The 25,567-nt window shown below is 42.3% G+C and overlaps 1 protein-coding gene across 1 annotated transcript; it reads left to right on the top strand.

Moving 5' to 3' along the window:
• Nucleotides 1-3,442: 3,442 nt before the first annotated feature.
• LOC147727374 (perilipin-2-like) lies at nucleotides 3,443-20,583 on the top strand. The gene is made up of 8 exons (XM_086961456.1): nucleotides 3,443-3,468; nucleotides 4,759-4,804; nucleotides 4,900-5,095; nucleotides 17,327-17,409; nucleotides 17,659-17,911; nucleotides 18,899-19,083; nucleotides 19,420-19,554; nucleotides 19,857-20,583. Exons 2-8 carry the CDS (start codon nucleotides 4,775-4,777, stop codon nucleotides 20,214-20,216), a joined length of 1,242 nt encoding a protein of 413 aa, XP_086817582.1. The 5' UTR covers nucleotides 3,443-3,468; nucleotides 4,759-4,774; the 3' UTR covers nucleotides 20,217-20,583.
• The last annotated feature ends 4,984 nt before the right edge of the window (nucleotides 20,584-25,567 follow it).

The following is a 25,567-nucleotide window of genomic DNA, read 5'->3' on the forward strand; positions in this document are numbered from 1 at the left end:
AGCAAGCATCCTGGGACACCCGCGTGTTTGGAAAAAACGTTTAACAAATGACGAACAACTGGATTAATATGATTATACATTTAGGCAAGGTTCTTATATGTGAGCAAGGCGCTTTACATGCGAATCCTTGCTCCATCACTTCAACCTATCCTAGGTAAATATAACTGAGTGTGGGTGATGTCTATCTAAACTTCTCTCTCTTGTCCTGAATAAAGCATAATTGCCTACGTCCTTAACCCTGTTTTCTATAAATAAGGTTTCCTTGCAAAACCTGTCTATTAGCATGTTCCATTTTCTCCCTACCTTTAGTCGAATATTGAATCGTTCACACATATAGTATGTTCCATTCTTACCCTCCCTTTAGCGAAAAGTCCATCTGGATGAATCAAATTGCTTAAGTTTTTTTTTTCTTATAAACCGTTAGTGATAACCGAAAGTCTGCTTTGATTAGTGTGTTCCCTTTCTTTACCCGCCTTTAGTGAAGTTGTGAAAGTCTGCTAATCTAAAAATAGCGTGTTCCTTATTTTCCCTTCCCTTTATTTTCCGATTTCTAAATGTTTCTTACTCTAATTCATAGTTACACCATCTTTTTAATCCTAGTTATAGACAGTTTGATCTGTGTAAATTTGTGGCTCATAGCAATAGAAGATGAAGAAAATTAGATAAAGGTTTTGAAAACTTCTTGGCGTCTGTGGTTATTATAAAATACAAACCGGTTTTCTAATGTTGAATGGTATTTTATGCTATTTACTTACTCCCAAAACTAGCCCCTGATCCATTGTGATGTTAAGTACCTGTTACAAGGATTGGTAAGTCAGGTACACGGAAGTAGAAAGAAGAAAATCTGAATTACTGATAACAGTGTGTAGGTTACCTGATTAAAATATATAAAGTATTTGGAAATTATTTTTTTATGGGCCCAAGTGTGCATTATGTTGGTCGGGTGACCTGCGCGCTCTATCATTGGCGGCCGGAGGAGCGACCCCGCCCTCTTCCGGCCCCTGCAAAAACCCGTCCGGGAAAATCTTTTTGATGGACGTCTGTGCTTTGTCTAAAGCGGAAAAAGTAGGGACAAACGTATTTAGTTCCTTTATAAAGGGTTCGCCAAACAACTTGCCCTGTGCAATAGGCCCTGCTTCCGAAGTGGCCAGGTCCCTAAGCTTAGGGTCGATCTTGATGAGGAGTGACCTCCTCCGCTCAGCCCCCAATGCACAGTTTGCGTTGCCCAAGAAGCATAAGGCGCGCTGTGCCCAACCTGCCACGACCTCCGTGGACATCGCCGTCCCCGATTCTTTGGCCCTCTCGGCCAACTGGATGATCTGTGTAACGGGGCCCACGGCGTCCAGGAGCTTATCCTGGCAGTTGCGCCTGGAACGATCTATGCCTTTCCTAGGGTCCTTCATGAACTTAGCGAAGAACGCACAGAGCTTCTCATCAATGTCCGGGGTGACCGCCACTCTGCCCTCCAATTTCGGGTGAGGGCATTCGCCTTGCATGCGGGTCCTAACCTCCTTCTCCAGGGGTTAACGCACCTTACCCGCCACATACGCCGCTACATTGGGGTCAGGGGTCCATTCCGACGATCTAGGGTGGTAAATTTTCGTCGGGTCAAACATGTCAGAGGCTTTGTCTTTCCCCCCTAGGGACCCCGATGAGTGAGACGCCGGTCGCCAGGGCCGACCCGTGTACTCCTCTTCATCCTCCGAGGAGACATCATCCTCGGTAACACCCTCTCCCTCCACGGGGAAACCATCCTCCTGGTCCGATTCCGGGGCCACCTCATCGCCATCCTCTCTGGGGTAAAAACCCTCCCGGCAGGGTACATGTTTGAGCGTCCGCGCACTCTTGCGGGAGGAGTTCCTCAAGCGTTCGAACTCCTCCAGGTGCCCCGCGTGACGCTTAGCCGACTTCTTCCCTGCGCACCTCTGGATCCGCGGTCTACAGGCACTGCGGTACCAAACACCCCAGGGATGCTTTGGGCGAGGGCGTCCACTCCCTCCCGTAAGGGTGCCAGTACAGTGTCCAGGCCCTGAGAAAGCGCGCGACCAACCGCCGGTGTCAAGGGTTGGGAGCAGCATAGCTCTTCCGCCTCCTGAACGGGGGGGTTTGACTGCTCAGCAGATTGCATTCTATGAGGGTGTGAGGACTAAACGCCTTAAATCTAAATTCAAGAAGGCAGCCCCCTTGCCGGTGCTCCGACAGCTTAACTGTCAAAATCCAGGTGCAGTACCTCATTTTCGCCACTAGATGGCATCGCGCAAGAACGTGCGATCCTCAGCACCGAGCCGGTGTCAGGGCGAGGGTTGCTGAGGCAGAAGGAATTTCCGCCTCAGCGCGCCACACAAATGGACAGAAGGCCGCGAGGGTATACAACGTTTAGCATGCATTTTTTACAACGCACTACCATTACAACGCAGGCATTACCACGCATACCATTACAACGCATTGCGCTGGGGGGCGCTCTAGGATAGGGAATAAGTTTAATTTTAAATCCAACACCTTCCCTAGTGTCCACGAGGACTGGAGTTGGAATATAAAATTATACTTACCACTATCCAGCACCTCAAAGCGCTATGCGTTGTAACGGTATTCGTTGTAAATACCGCGTTGTAAAGGTATGCGTGGTAATAGTATGCGTGCTAAAGTCATACATCCGGCCGCGAGCGCAGCCTTGTCCCCAGGGGCGCCGCCCCACAGAGCGAGGACGTGCTTCTCACAGTCCGCGTTGACACAGCAGTGACGGCGCAAACAGCGCCTGTCGCACGTCGTTCTGCCGAAGTACAGGAATGAAAAAGCGCACTACTGAAGCTAGCGCTATTGCACAGGCACAAAACGCTCAATAACAATAATGAAACACACAGTACGTCAGAAAGATAATAAAGTGACTTATCTGACGAGCAGAGAAGAAAGAGGAAGCGGAAGGGACGTCACGGCCAATTATACGGCGGACGGCATCATCATTGGCTGGCGGTTACTATGGACACTTTGCCCCATGTGCTCATGGGAGCTGTAGTTCCAATAATGTGTTTTGATTGGGCTTTTCTTTAAATTGCTGTTATAATAAAGAGAAGAAAGGACTGCATAATCCTCGCCTCCGTCCTGACATAGAATTGCATCATAAATCCATCCAGCACGTTCTTTGTGGCTGAGTAAACAGTCTGACGACATACTTGTGAAAATTAGACGAGAGGGCTCAGTACTAACATATAACCACCGGACGACCCTTTCAACCTAGCTTTTTGCATGAAGTTAAACACAACAACGTACTGAACAGCTTGAAGGAGGGCGGGGCTTCCGCAGGTGGGAATTCCCGGAGGCAGCGCGTGACGAGCAGGTTGCACTCCGGCTTTATGACGCTCCTGTGCTGTCACAGAGTGGGCTGAGCAGCATTCTCGCGAGAAGCGCAGGAGCATAAATAACGGTCGCGCATCATACTTGGTAGCAGAACTTATTTGTGAAGCGAGCAAGGTGAGTGGATTGTGGCGATTGATAGTTCGACGCCTACAATGGTCGGGATGTGGAAGGTATTTATTCCCGTTAGGTGTTATACATAAGGACTTCGTCGCCTCTGGAAGGAGTGGTGATTTACTTAATTTCTAATATACGCGCTCTAACATTTTTCTATGTAGCGCTTAGAGGGTTCACTTGTAAACTTTAAGCGGGTAGTCGGAGTCTTCCTCTGCACTGCCTGTGTGCCCGCATATCACAGGACACCACAGGGATTATTTGAAGGGCTTTAAATGGGCCGGGTCCTTTCGGTGCTGAGCACTAACAGGTTTAAAAAGAGGGTGCTGAGACGGGTACCTATCGAGTTCTCCTTTTTCGCCTTCACCCTTGGTGATGAGAAGAAAGATGGTAACTGCCGGGCCACCCTTCACTGCCTTTGATCTAACTTCATAGAGGCTCGTTATAGATAGATCGGTCTCATTTCATAAACGAAGTATTTTCAATATTCTAAACCAAGCCATAGTTGTTGCTTATTTATCTTAGGCAATTAACACAATTGACGAAGCCAATATCCCTGGTTTGTTGTATGTTACTTGTGGTGTTATATATCTAGATACAGTGACAGAAACAGCAAAGTACCAGTCGGGTGGCATATAATGCTACGCATCGATTTTCAGTTTGTGTTTTTAACTCGCACCTTTAATTACGTCGGCCGCGCTCCTTTGAGATCTCTTCTCCCCCCGAACCCCCCCCGAGTTTTTTTCATCCCTTTTAACCCCCGATTTCTAGCTTTGATTTTCAGTTGTTGTCGGTTTTAAGCAGATAGTCTAAGCGTATGTTCCGCCCTGGAGCGCTTAAGTTCCTTTTGAGATTTCGGGAGGGGAGTGGACCCACACTACTGCTCGTTGGCACATGTAGAAATGGGTAAAGAAAACGCGACAAACTCCGAAATCCCCGTTTTAATGTCGCATGTTGAAAACGTGACTTTTTTTTATTTGTTTAAACCATATTTGAATTAATGGCTTTTGATTTCGCTCGATGTCTGTCACAAAGCTGGGCATTTACTTCTATGGTATTTCTCTCTTCCACGCCAATCCAAAATCCCTTCCTACTCCGCTATATTCTGGGATTAGACGGGCTCATTCCTTTTCTAGTTAACATCTTTTTTTGCAGTGTCCCCCCAAAGACATGATTTTTTCTTTCGGGAGTTGGCTGGTTTCTCTCGTTCCTTTGCTAATGTGTATTAGTTAAGTAGTTTAGTTGCTGCCGTGACTTTCTCCTTACGTTACTAATCCTCTATCCGTTCAATAGGATTTGCGATACAACAATGGCTTCGGTAGCAGTTGAGCATCCACAGGTAATGGCTTATTTTGACTTTGCTTATTTTTTTGTATAGTAAAAGCAGTGACCTTTTTCCAGTTGACTTACAATGTTTGTTTGTTTCTTAAACAGAATGTGGTGTCACGCGTGATCGGCCTCCCCCTTATTAGCTCCACCTACGGCATGGTGTCCTCGGTCTACGCAAACACAAAGGAGAACCATCCCTACCTGAGGTCTGTCTGTGAAGTGGCAGAAATGGGAGTATTGAAGGTCACTAACGTGGCTATAACCAGCGCTAAACCAATACTTCAAAAGATGGAGCCTCAGAGTAAGTGAAGCTTGTCTGATTATTGGCTCGCTTTCCCCCGCCCCCGTGAAAATGTTAAATGCAATGCTGTTGCTCAAGGTTTAAAACATTTTTACTCGGTGTTTTACATTTACAATGCGTGATTTGGGTGGGAAGATGGACTGCAGTTAAACTACTGTTTTACTCGGCATACTGTTCCAATTTGTGAATGCATCCCTTGAAAGTAGTGATGTAAGTAACCCCTTTCAGTCCGGTATCTACACCTTTAGGCCTGGGATACAATAGGAAACGCTAAGGCTGGGGCCTCGTGGGAGGGGGGCTCGAGTTTGTCATCCCTCCAGAGGGTATCAGTTGCACAAATGGCTGGCAGGAGAAGGTGAGTTCAGATTCCGGACTATGTTCCTTTTTGGGGTAGGCTCCTTTTGGAGGTGCTCGAGAGGGGGAATACCTACAAAACCCAAAACATGATGCACACCCTGGTGAATCTCCAAGGGCGCGGGACAGGGGTGAGATGGCTTACACTGATTAAGAGACCGCCTTAATGCACCAACAGTCAGTAACCATTAAATCTAGGTTGAGGCTAATACAGCTCATAATACAACACGGTTTATTATGACAGGGCACAACTACATGCAATGGGAAGAGCGATAGGCCTAGACTGCCTGCGTGAGATGGACTCACTCTTCTCGCCCCCCACAAACACACAATGTGTTTGCCCAGTAATCCAGCCACATTAGGACCAAGTGGCACACGAATTGCAAAACACCCTGGTGTTAACTCACTTGAGCCAGAATGTCCTTTTTGGGTGTACAAAATGATGTGAATGTCCCTGGGCCACGCTCCTGTTTAGCATTAGGGACTGGTGGTAGCGTAAGGGGGATATTGCCGTGCATTGGGAGGGGGTGGTTGTGTCAGGAGGTCTAACCTACAAGGGTGGAGAAAGGGGTTGGGTATTTATATGGCCAGGGAGGTACCTAGAATAGCAGAGGCTGCTCTGATAATGCTATAAAGTCTTGGCTACCTGGAGGCACTATTATGGGCTGGGTCTTATTGATAACTGGTCTTGGCTGTCGCATACCATATGACCACTGCAATGTGTTGCCAGGAAACTTATCATGCGACTGTAGACTGAACTGCTGCACTGCATCTACCTATGTTTACAACTGTTTGGTATTTGTTTGTATACTGTTGTGTATATGCAAAGAAAAGTGAATCTATCCCTCAGATACTTGAGTGTTAGTATGGTTACTCTAAATCGAATCTCCAAAATTAGAGAGTCTCCCAGGGACCAGAAAGGACTGGGTAGTAAGAATTATATCAAAAATTTTCCTTTCTGTGTATTAAACTTTCAGTTGGTGACCATGCGGCCTACACGTTTCAATTATTGTCACGTTATAATTACCTTTTTATGATTACCAATAGTACGCCACACATGAATGTCATTCTTTGTAACTCTCAAAGTTTATTTTTTTATATTTTATAAAAGTTTTTGTAAAAAGAAACATATTACATCGGTACACCTTATGGATACACCTATATTTATAAAAAGTGTGCTCTGTTACAACTTTAACCACTTTCTAACAAATCCAAATTACGGTATCTAATGCAGATTCACACCACAGTTAAGAATCCTGGTGTAATCAAATTAAATACATTATACAAACAAGTTATACACAGTAAAAAGTCCCATTGTCGACGCGTTTCGGTGCGTAGAAATACATTTGTTGCACCTTCCTCAGGACAGACGAAATATTAAAAGCAGTGATTTAAACTTCTTTCTACAAAAAAAGACACAAATACATATAATCAATACTTTGTACCTATAGAGTTTTTTAGACTAAATGTGGGCTATTTTTAGTGAGAATCACTTTTGGTATTTTCAATGCCCTTACTTGTGGTTTCGGGTTTATGGTCCTTGTATTAATCTTTCAGGACTTCTTCGCTTTTCATTTAGCGTTCGTATAAGTTCGCTCTCACCATATAGATTATCTTTCAATGGCCTTTCTATGGAGGGAAAGCATTGAGTTATACACCATCCTAGAGCTGAGTATTTGGCTGATTTTTTCCAATCTCCTACGCTACTTACTCATAGGGTTTTTGAATGGCCCCTTAGAGAGAACGTCTTAATATAGCTGAAGCCTTTTTCAAAATAAGGTCCGTTTCTATTCTGCACTTTGCCGCGCCTATAAATAGTGCACAGTTACTTTAGAGGTTTATTTTAAACTTCATTTACAGTTATTCGTACTACATAGGATTGATTGCACCTATACATACCCGTTGCTTTTGTTAATCTAGCCGACACCCAGGCTTTCCTTTCTCACACCACCTCGCAGAGTCTAATATCACCTGTGCTGCAATGACATAGGCTTATGTTTTAGTGAGTCCAATGTTTTAGTTTCTTGCTGTCATACCCTAACATGGGCTGTGGCATACATACCTAGTAGGGGTGAAGGTTTCTTTAAACCGCCCAGGATGCAGCTGTTGGTGTTCTTTGGCCGTTACTGATATTGGCTGATTGGTAGAGATTTTCACTTCACTCTATTCCGACCTAGATGGTAAATACAGCATTTTTTTAGTGGAAGTCGCTTGTATGTTGCCACTCTCACTGACTGGTTGCTACTTATGGGGCTTTTGACTAGTTTAAGGCTCCTTTCCATGGTGACTCGGGGTTCAGTGTTATATTGGTGCTATTTAGCCCACTGCCGCTGTTGTGGTAGTTATGCACTAGTCTAAGATCCCGGGGCAGAGGTTCACGTTCCCTGTCTAAACCCAAACCTCGTTTGACTCCCGGGGGCAGAGTGCTCACCTTTTCATTACGGGCGTACGGCAATTCGGCATTCGGCGGTCCTTCGGCTGGCGGCTTCCTTATTCCAGCTGCTTCTAATGGCAAGGGTCAGAAGTGCCGTCCTTATATACCGTGTCATTTTTTCTAATTAGGCCTAATTGTTCAATTATGACGACTGGCCGACACCATGATTGTAGTTTTTCGCGAGTGCGGCCACTGTTGGAAACTACCGGACTCACAAGTATTTTATCAAGTGCATTTTATAATTAATTAACGCTGCCCACAGTAAGGCATACATTTTCCTTTAGTTGTGACAAATACAAAGTTATTGTTACATTCGGACTGTGGCTCGCGCTGACGGGTTATTGTACTCGCGATTCCCGTATCTCCACGCCATTTTGGTAGTTTTTTTGATTATTATGAACTACTGGGATGCGTGTTCGCGCCCCGATATCGCCTGTAAGATATGTTACTGATATTCTTTTCTTTATTATTGGCGGGGCCAGCTGCGCACTGGGTATTTATTCTTATTTTTTTGAAGATCGTCCTCGGCCCCTGCTTTTTAGTTAAGGCTCTGAGTCTAGAGTAAGCGTCATTCTCTAGGGACTCCGTCGGTACCCATTCGAATCCGGTACTCACTCTATTTTCCCAAACACTATTTAGGTATTTAAGACAGTTTCAACATGATGCTACGTTGTATGTGAAACGTTACTATCTTTCCAGGGCGAAGTAATAATAACACCAACTATTACATAATCGGTTTCTGATACTTTGCCACACGGTTAATCCTAAACCTCGAGTTTAAGGAGACAGGTCTACTTCGGGTGCCCAGTTCATTTAAACAAATGCAGTGATTAATCGTGTTCCAACAAGTGGTTAATGCAGGAATGTTACATCATGTTAAACACATTCTACAAATATTACACAGATTCCATAAGCTAGAGATATATTCACATATGTCATGTTATCTCGGTTCATTTAAACAAATGCAGTAATTCATCGTGTGGTAACAGGTGGTCAATGCAAGAATATTACAGCATGCCAAACACATTCTACAAATATTGCACAGATTTCATAGGATAGGGATATATCCGCATATGTCATATTATCTAATCATTCTGTCCCACTCCTCCCGACAATTTAATCCGTGGTAGTATGACTTAAATTTAGACATATAGAATTGTTCCCTTTGTTTTCGTTTTTTATTTAGATCTCCCCCTCTTGCAGAGATCTTGATCTTTTCCAAAATGAACCACTTAATTTCATCAATGTTGTGTTTTTCCGCTATCCAGTGCTCTACCAGTGGGGCGTTCTTTTTTTGATTTCTAATCGCAGAGCGATGTTCTGTAAGACGTAGGCGCATTTCGCACCCTGTTTCACCAATATAGCATTTGTGGCAAGGACACACCAATAGATGCACTACATTTGCAGTGCGACAATTGACGTGTTCGTTCATCCAGTGGGTTATTCCCTGTACCTCCAATTTATCAGTCTTGATAATATTCTTACAATGTGTGCAGGAGCCACAAGGCAAATCACCCCTAATAGGATTATTTGTAACTACGTCTCTTTGTCCTCCTCTTTTTGGCTCTTTAAAAGTATGCACTAGGTGGTTTCTTATGGTTTTATTTCTCCTATAGGCATAAACTGGTTTTGTCATAGGTGTTCCAGCTTTATTTAAAATGGTCCAGTTTTTATTTATAAGGTTCTTTACTTTGTTGCTGAAACCATTAAAATCACTCACCATGATAATTTTATCTTCACTGCTATGTTTTTGTTTGTGTGATACCTCAAACAGACTATCGCGGTTATAGTACTTCGCTCGCTTATATGCTTGTTTTATTAAGCGTTTAGGGTAGCCTCTTTGGGCGAGCTTGATTTTTAAATTTGCGGCATGTTTTTCATAGCTCGCTCTGTCGCTACAATTCCGCCTGATTCTTAGGAACTGGCTAAAAGGTATCCCATCTTTTTGACATCTGGGGTGGTAGCTTTCATGGTGGAGGAGCGTGTTTCGGTCAGTTGGCTTTACAAACAAGTCCACATTTAAGACTCCTTCTCTTTCATGGATTTTAATGTCAAGGAAGTCTACTGCCACTTGGCTTTTGTTTGAAGTAAACTTGAGGTTGGGATCCCCACAATTTATCCATTCTAAAAAATTATCTAAATCATTTTCCCTCGCCCTCCCAAATAAAGAAAATGTCATCTATAAAACGTGACCAACACTTCACATTCTCAAAGAATGGACACATTTCATTATAGATATGTTGGCTCTCAAAGTTCCCTACATATAGGCATGCTAAGCTGGGAGCACATGTGGCTCCCATGCTGGTGCCCTTGATCTGACAATAGTAGTCCTGGTTGAATAGAAAGATATTGTTTTTTAAAATGATCTCTATACAATCTAATATAAAGGAGTTTTGTGGAGTTAAATCACCATTTTCATCACTTAGAATGCCCTTCATCATTTTAACAGTATCTTCTTGCGGGATGTTTGTATACAGCGCTTCGATGTCCAGGCACACCAGCCACTGTGTGTCCTTATTGAACTCTCTACCTTCTATTTTTGAGATCATATGGGTGGTGTCCTTTATGTATGAAGGTAATTCCGTGACCAAAGGTTGAATGAAGTGGTCAACGTATTTGCTGAGAGGCTCGGTCAAGGAATCTATACCGGACACTATCGGGCGCATTGGAGGGTCCTCCAAATTTTTATGCACCTTAGGCAACCCGTATAGTGCCGGGAGTCTGGGGTTTTCATTTATCAGGTATCTGTATTCCTCATCACAGATGTTGTCGTCTTTTGCAAAGTTTACAACATCGTGAACTTTTTTCTTGAGATTGTTCCATTCCCTCATATTGCTGGGTTTATAATGTGATTCATTGTTTAAAAGTGTTAGCATTCTACCTTCATAGTCTTCTGTGTCGAAGACCACTATGCTCCCACCCTTATCTCCAGGTTTTATCGTTATTTCCTCACAGGAAGCTAGGGATTTTAATGCATCCCTTTCCTCTTTTGATAAATTGTTTTCTGTCCATGCCTTTGTATCTAGTAGTTTTTCTAGGCCTATGGTCACTGCTTTTTCGAAAGTATCTACCTCAGGACCTACCATACTGATATTTGGAGTCCAAGTGGACAAAGGTTTTAGTCCAGATTTGTTGGTGGTTTCTCTATCTTCCTTACCCATGAAGAATTTCCTAAGTCTTATCTTTCTAAATAGGTCCCTTACGTCCCTTTCGATATTAAATCTACAGCCTATTGTGCTAGGGGCAAAACCCAAACCCTTTTCTAGGACACTGGTTTCATGTTTACTTAATACTTTATTAGAAAGGTTGATTATTGGGGCTTTTTGGACTTCACCCTCCCTTGTCTGTTCCTGGTTAGGGAATGTGGGGTTTTCTCCTATTAGTCCCATTCCTTTTGGCTGCGGGTCCGCATGTACGGTCTCCTTGTCATTCCCCCTGCTGGTTGATTGCCCTGACGTCCCCTCCCCCGGGCTCTGAAGCCACGTTGTTGCCTCTGTGGCTGACCTAAAAAAACTGGTTGGTATTCTCTGTTTGTCTGACCTCCTTGTCTTTCATCGGTTCTATTTCTAGGGTCCTGATGGTTTTCCCCTTCAGATTCAGAGCTGTTATAGGAGGTATCAGAGAATGTTACATTCTTTTTGTGATATCGGTTCCTGTTGTAATTAAAGTGTTTCCCGTTGTATTCCGTAGGTGCTGGTTGCTCATAATAATCTTTTTGGATATATGGGTACACAGTTTCAATTTTATAATTGGCTATATCTTTCCGTAGCTTATTTGTTTTTTTGTTTATCATATACTCCTGGTATCCATTTATGTCCTCCTTTATCTCATCTAGTTTCTTCTTAGCTTCCTCCAATGCTGTACTATCATTTAGTTGTTTTTCAAGGGTCTCGATTTCCTCCCTCTAGAGAAACTAGATGAGATAAAGGAGGACATAAATGGATACCAGGAGTATATGATAAACAAAAAAACAAATAAGCTACGGAAAGATATAGCCAATTATAAAATTGAAACTGTGTACCCATATATCCAAAAAGATTATTATGAGCAACCAGCACCTACGGAATACAACGGGAAACACTTTAATTACAACAGGAACCGATATCACAAAAAGAATGTAACATTCTCTGATACCTCCTATAACAGCTCTGAATCTGAAGGGGAAAACCATCAGGACCCTAGAAATAGAACCGATGAAAGACAAGGAGGTCAGACAAACAGAGAATACCAACCAGTTTTTTTAGGTCCGCCACAGAGGCGACACCAACGTGGCTTCAGAGCCCGGGGGAGGGGACGTCAGGGCAATCAACCAGCAGGGGGAATGACAAGGAGACCGTACATGCGGACCCGCAGCCAAAAGGAATGGGACTAATAGGAGAGAACCCCACATTCCCTAACCAGGAACAGACAAGGGAGGGTGAAGTCCAAAAAGCCCCAATAATCAACCTTTCTAATAGTATTAAGTAAACATGAAACCAGTGTCCTAGAAAAGGGTTTGGGTTTTGCCCCTAGCACAATAGGCTGTAGATTTAATATCGAAAGGGACGTAAGGGACCTATTTAGAAAGATAAGACTTAGGAAATTCTTCATGGGTAAGGAAGATAGAGAAACCACCAACAAATCTGGACTAAAACCTTTGTCCACTTGGACTCCAAATATCAGTATGGTAGGTCCTGAGGTAGATACTTTCGAAAAAGCAGTGACCATAGGCCTAGAAAAACTACTAGATACAAAGGCATGGACAGAAAACAATTTATCAAAAGAGGAAAGGGATGCATTAAAATCCCTAGCTTCCTGTGAGGAAATAACGATAAAACCTGGAGATAAGGGTGGGAGCATAGTGGTCTTAGACACAGAAGACTATGAAGGTAGAATGCTAACACTTTTAAACAATGAATCACATTATAAACCCAGCAATATGAGGGAATGGAACAATCTCAAGAAAAAAGTTCACGATGTTGTAAACTTTGCAAAAGAAGACAACATCTGTGATGAGGAATACAGATTCCTGATAAATGAAAACCCCAGACTCCCGGCACTATACGGGTTGCCTAAGGTGCATAAAAATTTGGAGGACCCTCCAATGCGCCCGATAGTGTCCGGTATAGATTCCTTGACCGAGCCTCTCAGCAAATACGTTGACCACTTCATTCAACCTTTGGTCACGGAATTACCTTCATACATAAAGGACACCACCCATATGATCTCAAAAATAGAAGGTAGAGAGTTCAATAAGGACACACAGTGGCTGGTGTGCCTGGACATCGAAGCGCTGTATACAAACATCCCGCAAGAAGATACTGTTAAAATGATGAAGGGCATTCTAAGTGATGAAAATGGTGATTTAACTCCACAAAACTCCTTTATATTAGATTGTATAGAGATCATTTTAAAAAACAATATCTTTCTATTCAACCAGGACTACTATTGTCAGATCAAGGGCACCAGCATGGGAGCCACATGTGCTCCCAGCTTAGCATGCCTATATGTAGGGAACTTTGAGAGCCAACATATCTATAATGAAATGTGTCCATTCTTTGAGAATGTGAAGTGTTGGTCACGTTTTATAGATGACATTTTCTTTATTTGGGAGGGCGAGGGAAAATGATTTAGATTTTTTAGAATGGATAAATTGTGGGGATCCCAACCTCAAGTTTACTTCAAACAAAAGCCAAGTGGCAGTAGACTTCCTTGACATTAAAATCCATGAAAGAGAAGGAGTCTTAAATGTGGACTTGTTTGTAAAGCCAACTGACCGAAACACGCTCCTCCACCATGAAAGCTACCACCCCAGATGTCAAAAAGATGGGATACCTTTTAGCCAGTTCCTAAGAATCAGGCGGAATTGTAGCGACAGAGCGAGCTATGAAAAACATGCCGCAAATTTAAAAATCAAGCTCGCCCAAAGAGGCTACCCTAAACGCTTAATAAAACAAGCATATAAGCGAGCGAAGTACTATAACCACGATAGTCTGTTTGAGGTATCACACAAACAAACATAGCAGTGAAGATAAAATTATCATGGTGAGTGATTTTAATGGTTTCAGCAACAAAGTAAAGAACCTTATAAATAAAAACTGGACCATTTTAAATAAAGCTGGAACAACACCTATGACAAAACCAGTTTATGCCTATAGGAGAAATAAAACCATAAGAAACCACCTAGTGCATACTTTTAAAGAGCCAAAAAGAGGAGGACAAAGAGACGTAGTTACAAATAATCCTATTAGGGGTAATTTGCCTTGTGGCTCCTGCACACATTGTAAGAATATTATCAAGACTGATAAATTGGAGGTACAGGGAATAACCCACTGGATGAACGAACACGTCAATTGTCGCACTGCAAATGTAGTGTATCTATTGGTGTGTCCTTGCCACAAATGCTATATTGGCGAAACAGGGCGCGAAATGCGCCTACGTCTTACAGAACCTCGCTCTGCGATTAGAAATCAAAAAAAGAACGCCCCACTGGTAGAGCACTGGATAGCGGAAAAACACAACATTGATGAAATTAAGTGGTTCATTTTGGAAAAGATCAAGATCTCTGCAAGAGGGGGAGATCTAAATAAAAAACGAAAACAAAGGGAACAATTCTATATGTCTAAATTTAAGTCATACTACCACGGATTAAATTGCCGGGAGGAGTGGGACAGAATGATTAGATAATATGACATATGCGGATATATCCCTATCCTATGAAATCTGTGCAATATTTGTAGAATGTGTTTGGCATGCTGTAATATTCTTGCATTGACCACCTGTTACCACACGATGAATTACTGCATTTGTTTAAATGAACCGAGATAACATGACATATGTGAATATATCTCTAGCTTATGGAATCTGTGTAATATTTGTAGAATGTGTTTAACATGATGTAACATTCCTGCATTAACCACTTGTTGGAACACGATTAATCACTGCATTTGTTTAAATGAACTGGGCACCCGAAGTAGACCTGTCTCCTTAAACTCGAGGTTTAGGATTAACCGTGTGGCAAAGTATCAGAAACCGATTATGTAATAGTTGGTGTTATTATTACTTCGCCCTGGAAAGATAGTAACGTTTCACATACAACGTAGCATCATGTTGAAACTGTCTTAAATACCTAAATAGTGTTTGGGAAAATAGAGTGAGTACCGGATTCGAATGGGTACCGACGGAGTTCCTAGAGAATGACGCTTACTCTAGACTCAGAGCCTTAACTAAAAAGCAGGGGCCGAGGACGATCTTCAAAAAAATAAGAATAAATACCCAGTGCGCAGCTGGCCCCGCCAATAATAAAGAAAAGAATATCAGTAACATATCTTACAGGCGATATCGGGGCGCGAACACGCATCCCAGTAGTTCATCATCAAAAAAACTACCAAAATGGCGTGGAGATACGGGAATCGCGAGTACAATAACCCGTCAGCGCGAGCCACAGTCCGAATGTAACAATAACTTTGTATTTGTCACAACTAAAGGAAAATGTATGCCTTACTGTGGGCAGCGTTAATTAATTATAAAATGCACTTGATAAAATACTTGTGAGTCCGGTAGTTTCCAACAGTGGCCGCACTCGCGAAAAACTACAATCATGGTGTCGGCCAGTCGTCATAATTGAACAATTAGGCCTAATTAGAAAAAATGACACGGTATATAAGGACGGCACTTCTGACCCTTGCCATTAGAAGCAGCTGGAATAAGGAAGCCGCCAGCCGAAGGACCGCCGAATGCCGAATTGCCGTACGCCCGTAATGAAAAGGTGAGCACTCTGCCCCCGGGAGTCAAACGAGGTTTGGGTTTAGACAGGGAACGTGAACCTCTGCCCCGGGATCTTAGACTAGTGCATAACTACCACAACAGCGGCAGTGGGCTAAATAGCACCAATATAACACTGAACCCCGAGTCACCATGGAAAGGAGCCTTAAACTAGTCAAAAGCCCCATAAGTAGCAACCAGTCAGTGAGAGTGGCAACATACAAGCGACTTCCACTAAAAAAATGCTGTATTTACCATCTAGGTCGGAATAGAGTGAAGTGAAAATCTCTACCAATCAGCCAATATCAGTAACGGCCAAAGAACACCAACAGCTGCATCCTGGGCGGTTTAAAGAAACCTTCACCCCTACTAGGTATGTATGCCACAGCCCATGTTAGGGTATGACAGCAAGAAACTAAAACATTGGACTCACTAAAACATAAGCCTATGTCATTGCAGCACAGGTGATATTAGACTCTGCGAGGTGGTGTGAGAAAGGAAAGCCTGGGTGTCGGCTAGATTAACAAAAGCAACGGGTATGTATAGGTGCAATCAATCCTATGTAGTACGAATAACTGTAAATGAAGTTTAAAATAAACCTCTAAAGTAACTGTGCACTATTTATAGGCGCGGCAAAGTGCAGAATAGAAACGGACCTTATTTTGAAAAAGGCTTCAGCTATATTAAGACGTTCTCTCTAAGGGGCCATTCAAAAACCCTATGAGTAAGTAGCGTAGGAGATTGGAAAAAATCAGCCAAATACTCAGCTCTAGGATGGTGTATAACTCAATGCTTTCCCTCCATAGAAAGGCCATTGAAAGATAATCTATATGGTGAGAGCGAACTTATACGAACGCTAAATGAAAAGCGAAGAAGTCCTGAAAGATTAATACAAGGACCATAAACCCGAAACCACAAGTAAGGGCATTGAAAATACCAAAAGTGATTCTCACTAAAAATAGCCCACATTTAGTCTAAAAAACTCTATAGGTACAAAGTATTGATTATATGTATTTGTGTCTTTTTTTGTAGAAAGAAGTTTAAATCACTGCTTTTAATATTTCGTCTGTCCTGAGGAAGGTGCAACAAATGTATTTCTACGCACCGAAACGCGTCGACAATGGGACTTTTTACTGTGTATAACTTGTTTGTATAATGTATTTAATTTGATTACACCAGGATTCTTAACTGTGGTGTGACTCTGCATTAGATACCGTAATTTGGATTTGTTAGAAAGTGGTTAAAGTTGTAACAGAGCACACTTTTTATAAATATAGGTGTATCCATAAGGTGTACCGATGTAATATGTTTTTCTTTTTACAAAAACTTTTATAAAATATAAAAAAATAAACTTTGAGAGTTACAAAGAATGACATTCATGTGTGGCGTACTATTGGTAATCAAAAAAAGGTAATTATAACGTGACAATAATTGAAACGTGTAGGCCGCATGGTCACCAACTGAAAGTTTAATACACAGAAAGGAAAATTTTTGATATAATACTCTAAATCGAACTCTTATGGCCGTGAGATCAAAACTGTCTACCTAGACATGAAATTAGTCACGTCGCACCCTCAATCTTACTAATTTTGAGTAGAGGCTGGCCGCTGCATGTACATTGCTCATTGAAACTCTACAAACTGAATGGTTTAAACTGAAACGTAGTAATTCTTTTTTTTTTTCTTTTTTTTTTTTTTTAGTTTCAGTTGCGAATGACTACGCATGTATGGGTCTTGATAAGATAGAGGAGAAGCTGCCAATATTGTATCAGCCGTCAGACAAGGTAATGGTTTCAATAATTTTTTTTTAATGTGTGGTTAGCAATACTGACTGTGCATGCCCTTTATTTGGTTCTGTAGTTGATTATTACTGTAATTTGCTACTACTAATTCTAAACTTCACGCTGTGCAGCTTTTATCTTAGTCGTTTTTGTAAATACTTTTGTAATTGAACATTTGCCAAATCAGGACATTTCTTTTATGCTTAAACGATACATTGTATCAAATGTAAAGATTTGTTCTCTTTTCATTAGATTGTGTCTAAAGCCTCCGATATGATGATTGGTGCCAAAGATACTGTGGCTCATACAATCACTGGTGTGGTCGACAAGACCAAAGGAGCTGTTCATGAGAGTGTTGAATTGACAAAGTCTGTTGTACATGGCAGTATTAACACAGTGCTGGGCAGCCATGTGGTGCAAATGGTGAATAATGGTGTGGAATCGGCACTCACCAAATCAGAGACTCTACTAGAACAGTATCTCCCACTGACCGAAGAAGAGTTGGGTGAGTACATCTGAGGATTCGTTTAATTAGTCCGCTGTAAGCCTTTCTATATTTGAAGTTTTTTTATTTTTTATTGCTGGTATCTTAAACATGTGTTCTGTCCAGTTTCTAGTATCGAAGGGACTTTCTAAGGGCCTACTGTGCAGGGAAACTGATGGCTATGGGACCTTGATGCTGGCTGCTGCTCACTTTGCCATCACATGTTTATCTCTTAGGTCTCAGGGTGCCCTTACCTAGTCCTTGCGTTGCCACAGCTGGTCGGGTTTTAGTGTCATTTGATCCGCAGCCAATTTCTGACAAACCTTCAGTTGGCACACAATTTCCACTGGTCTTCCCACTGTGCTCAGTTTATACACTCCCTGTCGTGTTTAACTTGCGGGTGCTACTTTCCGTTTTGTGGGGGTGGGGGGGTTGCTGCAACAAAGATCTCCTATGACTGACTTTGTTAACGTTTGAGGTCTTTCATGGCTGCCAGACTTGCTTTCTCAGGACATTTGTTAAATAATTTATAATTCGTTTAGTGGTGCTATGCACCAAACAATTGAGTTTGTTTTTGAGTTTGAATGGTTTTCATTTGGTTTGTTCATTTATTTCCAAATATAAAATTGAATACGAAAGCTGTGTACCTTATCCTTTACCACGGCAGGATACTAAATTTGTCTTGCTCATTTGGCAGCACATGTTCATGTCTAAATGTCACCCCTTAATTCTCCAACAGGCAAATAAATCTTCTAACACGAGACATAACTTGGTGAAGCTAAAGTTAGTCTTTTATAAGGGGCTAGGGAGCTCATGCTTTCCATGCCCCAATCATACAGCACTTGCTTCACAAAGAAGCTGGGTAAATGGCTTCTCTTACCACTTGTAATGGTTACTGTGATTGCGGGACATTATTCCCTTCACTTCCCTGAATGCATAAGTGTGGGTTATTGTGTATCGCGTTGGCAGGTTGTGGTCCTAACTTATATTTTTTTTTTCTGTTTGCAGCTGCAGAAACTGCATGTGTGCAAGGCATTGAAGATGGGGCTCAGAAGCCAAACTACTATATTCGAATAGGTTCCTTGTCGCGCAAAGTTCAGAAGCGTGCCTACAGTCAAGCCATAGCCAGGTTGAGTGATGCAAAATCCAGGAGCCAGGAAGCAATTTCTCACCTCCACCGTACGGTTGCCCTGGTAAGAAAAGCATTGCAACTGCATGTATCCCTCTAGATGTATACATGTGTCTAGTATTGAGCTGAACGTCCATATCTTCCTTTTAAAACTTTCTTTTATACCACTTTGCTCCAACTCAGTGGGGTTGGAAATGTGCATTAAACATTTGATGCATTCATTGCCTGCCGTTTCCTTTTAATCTGACCTGTTAGACAAATAGCATTCAAAATGGACAATACTTGACATGCAAATGTGTTGTAAGGGGATTGCTTAATGTTACTGCAGTGGTTAGCTGCACTCTGGTTACTTTCTTACTGTTATCTACTGAACTGTAACACAACTCACTTTCTCCTTCAGATGGAATATGCACGGAAAAATATGGATAGCGCCAATCAGAAGCTGCATGATGCCCAAGAAAAGCTTTACCAATCTTGGTTGGAATGGAGCAAAAGCACAGGCCAAAATGTTGGCGAGGAGTGTAACGGCACAGAGGTAACTCTGCACTTTTCTGATCTACAGATTTTTCCAGATTACTGCCTTAATGTTTAAGAATTTGTTGTGCGGGCAATGTAGTGCTATTTATACCTTACATTTGTGGATGCTTGCTGCAGCCTTGTGCATTAAACTGAAGCTCTGCAGAATCCTGCAAGACTTCAGTGGCATCACTCATGAAGCTGATGTGACTGGATTCCTGTGCTCAAACTGATGCTAGTATAGGCAGCTTGTACAGTCTGTAAACTTAATACTGCGTAGCCTTGTCAGTTCAAGTACTTGCAATCTTTTTCTTTCCCCAGGATGTTGAGTCTCGTACCCTGGTGATTGCCCGCAACCTTACAAAACATCTTCAGACCACCTGCATCACTCTAGTGTCCAGTATACACGGCCTGCCCCACAACATCCAGGAACAGGCTCACCACATGAGTACAATGGCTGGTGAATTGTACCAGAACTTCCACTTGGCCTCCTCTGTAAGAGAAATCTCCGACAACGTTCTTGCGACCACTAGAGGACAATTGGACAAAATGAAGGGCTCAATGGATAATATGGTGGACTATGTTGTGAACAACACGCCACTCAACTGGTTGGTGGGTCCCTTTTATCCCCAGTTGGGTGGCACTCATCATACGGAGGGAAAAGGTGAAGGAGGAGACTAACAGCCAACATGCATGCAAAAATTAGTTTGTACCATGTGCACTGCAGCTCTCACTGTATACTATTTATGCCAAGTTATCTGCCAGCTGTGCAGCATGGATCATCTAATCATGATGGATAAGTTGGACATGCAAGGATAAATGTATAAAAGCTTGCGGAGCACTGGTATGACCATAATTGTATTTACCTCGGAGGTAATTTACCAAATCTTGCCAGTTACTGGTCTTTATTGAGCACTTTTTGTATCGCACATGAATTTCTGGTGAACATGCTTTTGTAGTAAGTGCTACGGTATCCGAAATCCTAATTGGTTTTACACCACTTCATACTGTATTGTGTATTTTGTAGTAATAAACACTTCTAGCAGCATACTGTCTCGAGTGAACCTTTCATGTATCCTCCTGGGTGAAAATTAAAGTCAGGGTTGCAAGTGGAAAACACACCTAATGTTCTGATAGAATGACTGTGTGCATACCTAATCAGAACTGATGGAGGGCTGATTGAACTTCACAAAACCTCCAGTCTCACCCATGTAACTTTGAGTTGATTGCAAATGAATTGTCCGACCATGCTTGGATATGCAGGTGTTTGGGTGCCTGGGCTTGCGTGCCACACTTTCAACTCTAAGCTCACCAAGTGGGTGTGCTGTATAAACCGTGAAGTAGGAAACTGGAGCAAACCTGAAGTAAAAGGGAAGGAGTGTGGGATGCCGAGATGGGTCATAATTGAATAATAAAGTACAAGAAGGCCTGCAGAAGGTGAGTTTAGTCTTAAGCCATTGTAATGTTGAGCAACACCTCACTAAACTAATAATCATTGGGGGAAACAATTGGCCAGATTTAGTTTGTTGGGCAGAATGTTCAGCTACAAATGTGAGCAAAGATGGTCTTCTAAATTCTTGGTCTGTCCACTTGATTCAGAGTCTGGGGAACTGTGTTCTGACAGTGTTAGCTCTGCCACTGAACCATAATCTGACTGCCTGAAGGTGTAGGGATCCATTGCAGTACAGACATCGGACACTTTGGCCAACTTGGAGGGAATTACGTTTAATAAAAAAAGCATTACAAATGTTTTTCGCCACCAGGGATTATCTGGCGGTGGCTATCAGAAGAAAACAAATGGCCTTCTGCTTCACCTGATGCTAATCTACCCCAGACATTAACCCAGGAGACCACTCCCCTTTTTTTGTGGGGGGCTACTAAGTTTTCACTCACTTTGGTACACTCTGGCCCTGAAGCTAAGCAGATCATCCCGTCCTGGCTGATGCATATTGAGGGGGCTACAGCAGTTTGAGCAAACACATGCAGACCCAACCAATGGCATACCATGTTTAGGGGGTCGGGCAGAAGCTCCTGTGGCCCACTAGCCTGTTCTTTACTGCATAGCCTGACAAACCATACCCGCCAAAGCAAATCACTTTGGCGATGAAATGAAGAAAACCCAGAATTACAAGCGAAGCGCCAACTAACATAGATTATAACAATTTCCTGGTGTAAGTGGGGGTTGATATGCCGGAGCACTACCTGGCTGGTGCTGCGAACGGCTGTTGGCCGATGCAGCCCTACCCGTTTTTCTAACGTTCCGCACGGGCGCAGAATGTTCGAAGCAGCCAAGGTGTTAATCAAGGACTGGTTCATAAATATGCCACCATTAGTGTGTTTCCAAATAACCTACGGAATCTATGGACACCTCATCCTAGGATGACAGTCTAGAATCGGGATAGGCAAGTTAATAGCTGCTATTGCAGTTGGAATTGCTGAAATCCTTGTCCTCAATGGATGCCTTCCTGTTTTAAAATTTCAGCCTCAAACTGGCATTATACTTTGTGCCTCTTCAACTAGATGGGTGACCTGGAGGCAACAGCACCATCTATGACTGAGTCCTCTACTAAACCAGGCAGGGATCGTCAATTATACATGTCCTATTGTCAATTTTCTTATTCGATAAGTGCCAAGCTACTTCAAAGATCCACAGGTTAAGAATCTCTGCACTACAGACCATGTAAACCGAACTGCTCACATGAAGGTTTTAACTGCCAATTTGACCTTTCCAAATAACTTTTTTAAATAAACCTAAGTCACCCCTAAGTAGGCCATAAGGCAGGCTACATGGTATATGAAAAGGATATGTTAAAGTGTAATGTTAAACATGACCGTACCCTAACTAGCCCCTCACTGTAGTTGGTTTGGCTGTGCCATAGGAAATCACTGGGGTATTAAAGATTAATACTTAAATAGTAATGTATCTGCAATGGTACTAGCTAGAAAAAATAATTAAACTATCAAATACAATTCAATGGGTGAAACCACGTTATTTATGAAAGTTACCTTTTGTCCTACCTGAAGTCACTGGATGCTAAAATCAGCATTTTTCTTCCCCAACCACTGAAAGTACCATGTCAATAGGTGTGGGAGCGGTGAACTTGTTCCCAAGATGGCCAAAAAGAAAAGGGGAATGAGCCCTTAACGGAATGGACTGGCAGCTGACCCCAATGACTTAACATGACCATGGACTACCTTGTCACAAGCAGATGTAGATTACACACAGGCCTGCTCACTTTTGTTTATCAGCTAAACTGTCCGCCATCATGTGGGCATTTTTGTTGTCATCTGATTCTGTTCTGTATTTCATTTGAAGTGTACTTCGAATAAGGGAAACAGAACCCCAAACACTTTGTGTTTATCCACTATCTGGTTGCTGGGAACTCTGCTTTTGTTTTACCAGACTGAGTTTTTGGTGGTATAGCGACTGTTTAACACTGCATTTTAGTGTTAGATGTGGGAGGATACCAGGATTACCATAGTACTCTGTGCACCACACACTCCCTAGTGTGGCTGAAGACTTTGGCCAACTTGCAAATGCCCAAACTGCTTAGGGTTAACATTGGAAACTCTTACACCCATTGGATATGGTGTCCTTAGGTGTCATTCCCACCCACTGGCTTGTGACTGTTAGACATATGAGCTCTCCAAGCTTACACTTCAGAACACTCCTACACCTATGGAAGATCAGAGGACCGAATCTGCTGTCTGAGACCTGAGTATATCCCTGGAGCATTGGACTTGCTCTTTAGTCTTTCCAGGACAAAGTAGACTCGAGGATCAGAAGGCTGACCGCCAGTTCAAACTGCAGGGACACAAGGTACAAGAGGCCTTTTCTGGCATCCTAACCCTTTCCCTTCTAGGCCTCCTGCCCCAGTGCTAAGTCTTATTATGCATTTGGGGTAGTTTGTGCTTAGGTTCCTGGAACTCTTTGTCCACAGAGTATCCACACCAAGTTTGCATCCTTTTCTTCCATCCGCCTGATGATTTTAAAGGTACCTAGAGTTTGTGGATTCCCCTGGAGGGTACCCAGAAATTAGCCAAAATTCAGCAATATTTATTTGGGTGGGAAAAGTGCTGCATGAGTGGTACCAAAGGGTTTGTGGTGGTGAAATCGCCAGCTTTCAGGGACAAGCAAACGTGTTAGAAAACCAACATTTTCTACAGTTTTGGCATTTTACTGGGACATAGCCTATTTTGTGCTTAGTCTCCTTCCAGTTAGTGGTATAAATGGGTTTGAGAGCAATAATGGATCCTGAAAAACTATATACTTTTCCTAAAAGTTGATACAATTATGCATTTAGCAAGGGCTAATTTGTGTAGATCCTTCAAGGGTTTCCTATAGAAACTAACAGTTGAAATAAAAAAATTGAGTTGGAAAAAAACAGCAGTTTGTGCTAACGTTTTCACTTGTAACTTTTCACTTTTAACGTCAAACTATGGCAGATTCATTAACACTGTATACAGTTACGTCCGCTAGACACTTCTGGTTGCGGTGATATATAGGACTTGTAGGTTTATCAAGAACCTGAGGGACCCAGAGCCAATAGCCGAGCTGTGCTTTGCAATGGGTTTTCATTGTGTACTGAGTATATGGCAATTTATTTGGTAAAATGTAAAGTGAATAATGGGTATCTAGGACACCTGTTTTCTGAAATGGGAACAGAGTAGTTTTTAAGCAGTAGTTATTAGCACTTCTCTGATTGTGGATACCCATACTAGCCTGTGAATTATAAGACCTTTTTCAAAGTGACCTTTTTACCACATTGTCTTACATTTGGATGGCAGAACTGCATAGAAATTAAATGGGTAATAACAGTTGTTCTACATTTCTGTGTTCCCTTAAGTCTCCTGATGAAACTTGTGCCTCACTTGTGTGGGTGGGCCTAGTGTCTGTGGCAGGAAACGGCCTGAAACGCAACATTGACATTCACATTCTTCTTGGGAAAATGGACCCTTTTTCACAATGTGTCTATCTGTGTATTTTGTACTCTAGTTCTGCCGGCACCTAGGGAAACTTGGTAACCTTTTACATTTTTGAAAACTAGACTCCAAGGGAAATCCAGGATGGAGTGTCTTGTGTGACTCAGCCGGTTCTGTTACTCCAAATCCCTTGCAAACATCAAACTATGTAAAAAAACTCATTTTCCTTAAATTTCTGTGAAAGTTCTGGAATCTGCAGGGGGCCACAAACTTCCACCCAGGCATTTCTCAGTCTCCCGATTAAAAATGGTACATCACTTATGTGGGTAGGCCTAGTGCTCGCGACAGGAAATGACCCAAAACGCAACATGGACACAACACATTTTTCTAGTGAAAACGGACCTTTTGTGTTGTTGTTGCAATGTGCCTAGCTGTGGATTTTGAACGCTAGCTCAGCAGCTGGCACTGTTGTGCAGTACCACTCAGTGATTAAAGTTCAGCTCAAATCTTTTTTTTTAAATCTGATCGAAATTGATTTTTAAATGGTCATTTTTTATTTTTCCTAAATTCACTTCTGTACATTCTTTAAACTTTATTCAGGGCTGGGGACCAAGTTCATGAGTCCTGTAGTGGTCACTGCAACACAAATGTTTGTCATAGCCAGAATATCATAGCACTCTCTCTGAGACCGCCCCATCAGCCAGTGAAATGGCTTGAATTTTGAAACAAAGGTCTGGCTATACAAGTATTTTTAACCTTAATTTTTACTGAACAGAATTACACCAAGGTCTAGCTTTCTGCCACATTTTGGAGTATCTCTTTATAGCTGTTTTGGCTGTAGCACTGTTCAAAAACCCTTATGTTAAATGCCTGGGGAAATACATTTTGGAACTGCCTTTTTTTCTCGTTCCCAGCAGGGGCATAGCCTGGTCAGTAAAATTGGGGTGTGAGCACTTCAGATTTTCTGACAATCAGGTTGGAATATAATGTTTAAGTACATTACATGACCAGCAGGGTGCATGAGATGTGCCTAAGGGGCAGTGGAGATGGAGAGAAATATGGATGGGTGTGAGCACTAAAAGAAAAAACACAAAATTTTATAAAATAAA

This window comes from Lissotriton vulgaris, chromosome 3_1, assembly GCF_964263255.1.
Source record: "Lissotriton vulgaris chromosome 3_1, aLisVul1.2, whole genome shotgun sequence".
In the NCBI taxonomy this organism is placed as follows: Eukaryota; Metazoa; Chordata; class Amphibia; order Caudata; family Salamandridae; genus Lissotriton; species Lissotriton vulgaris.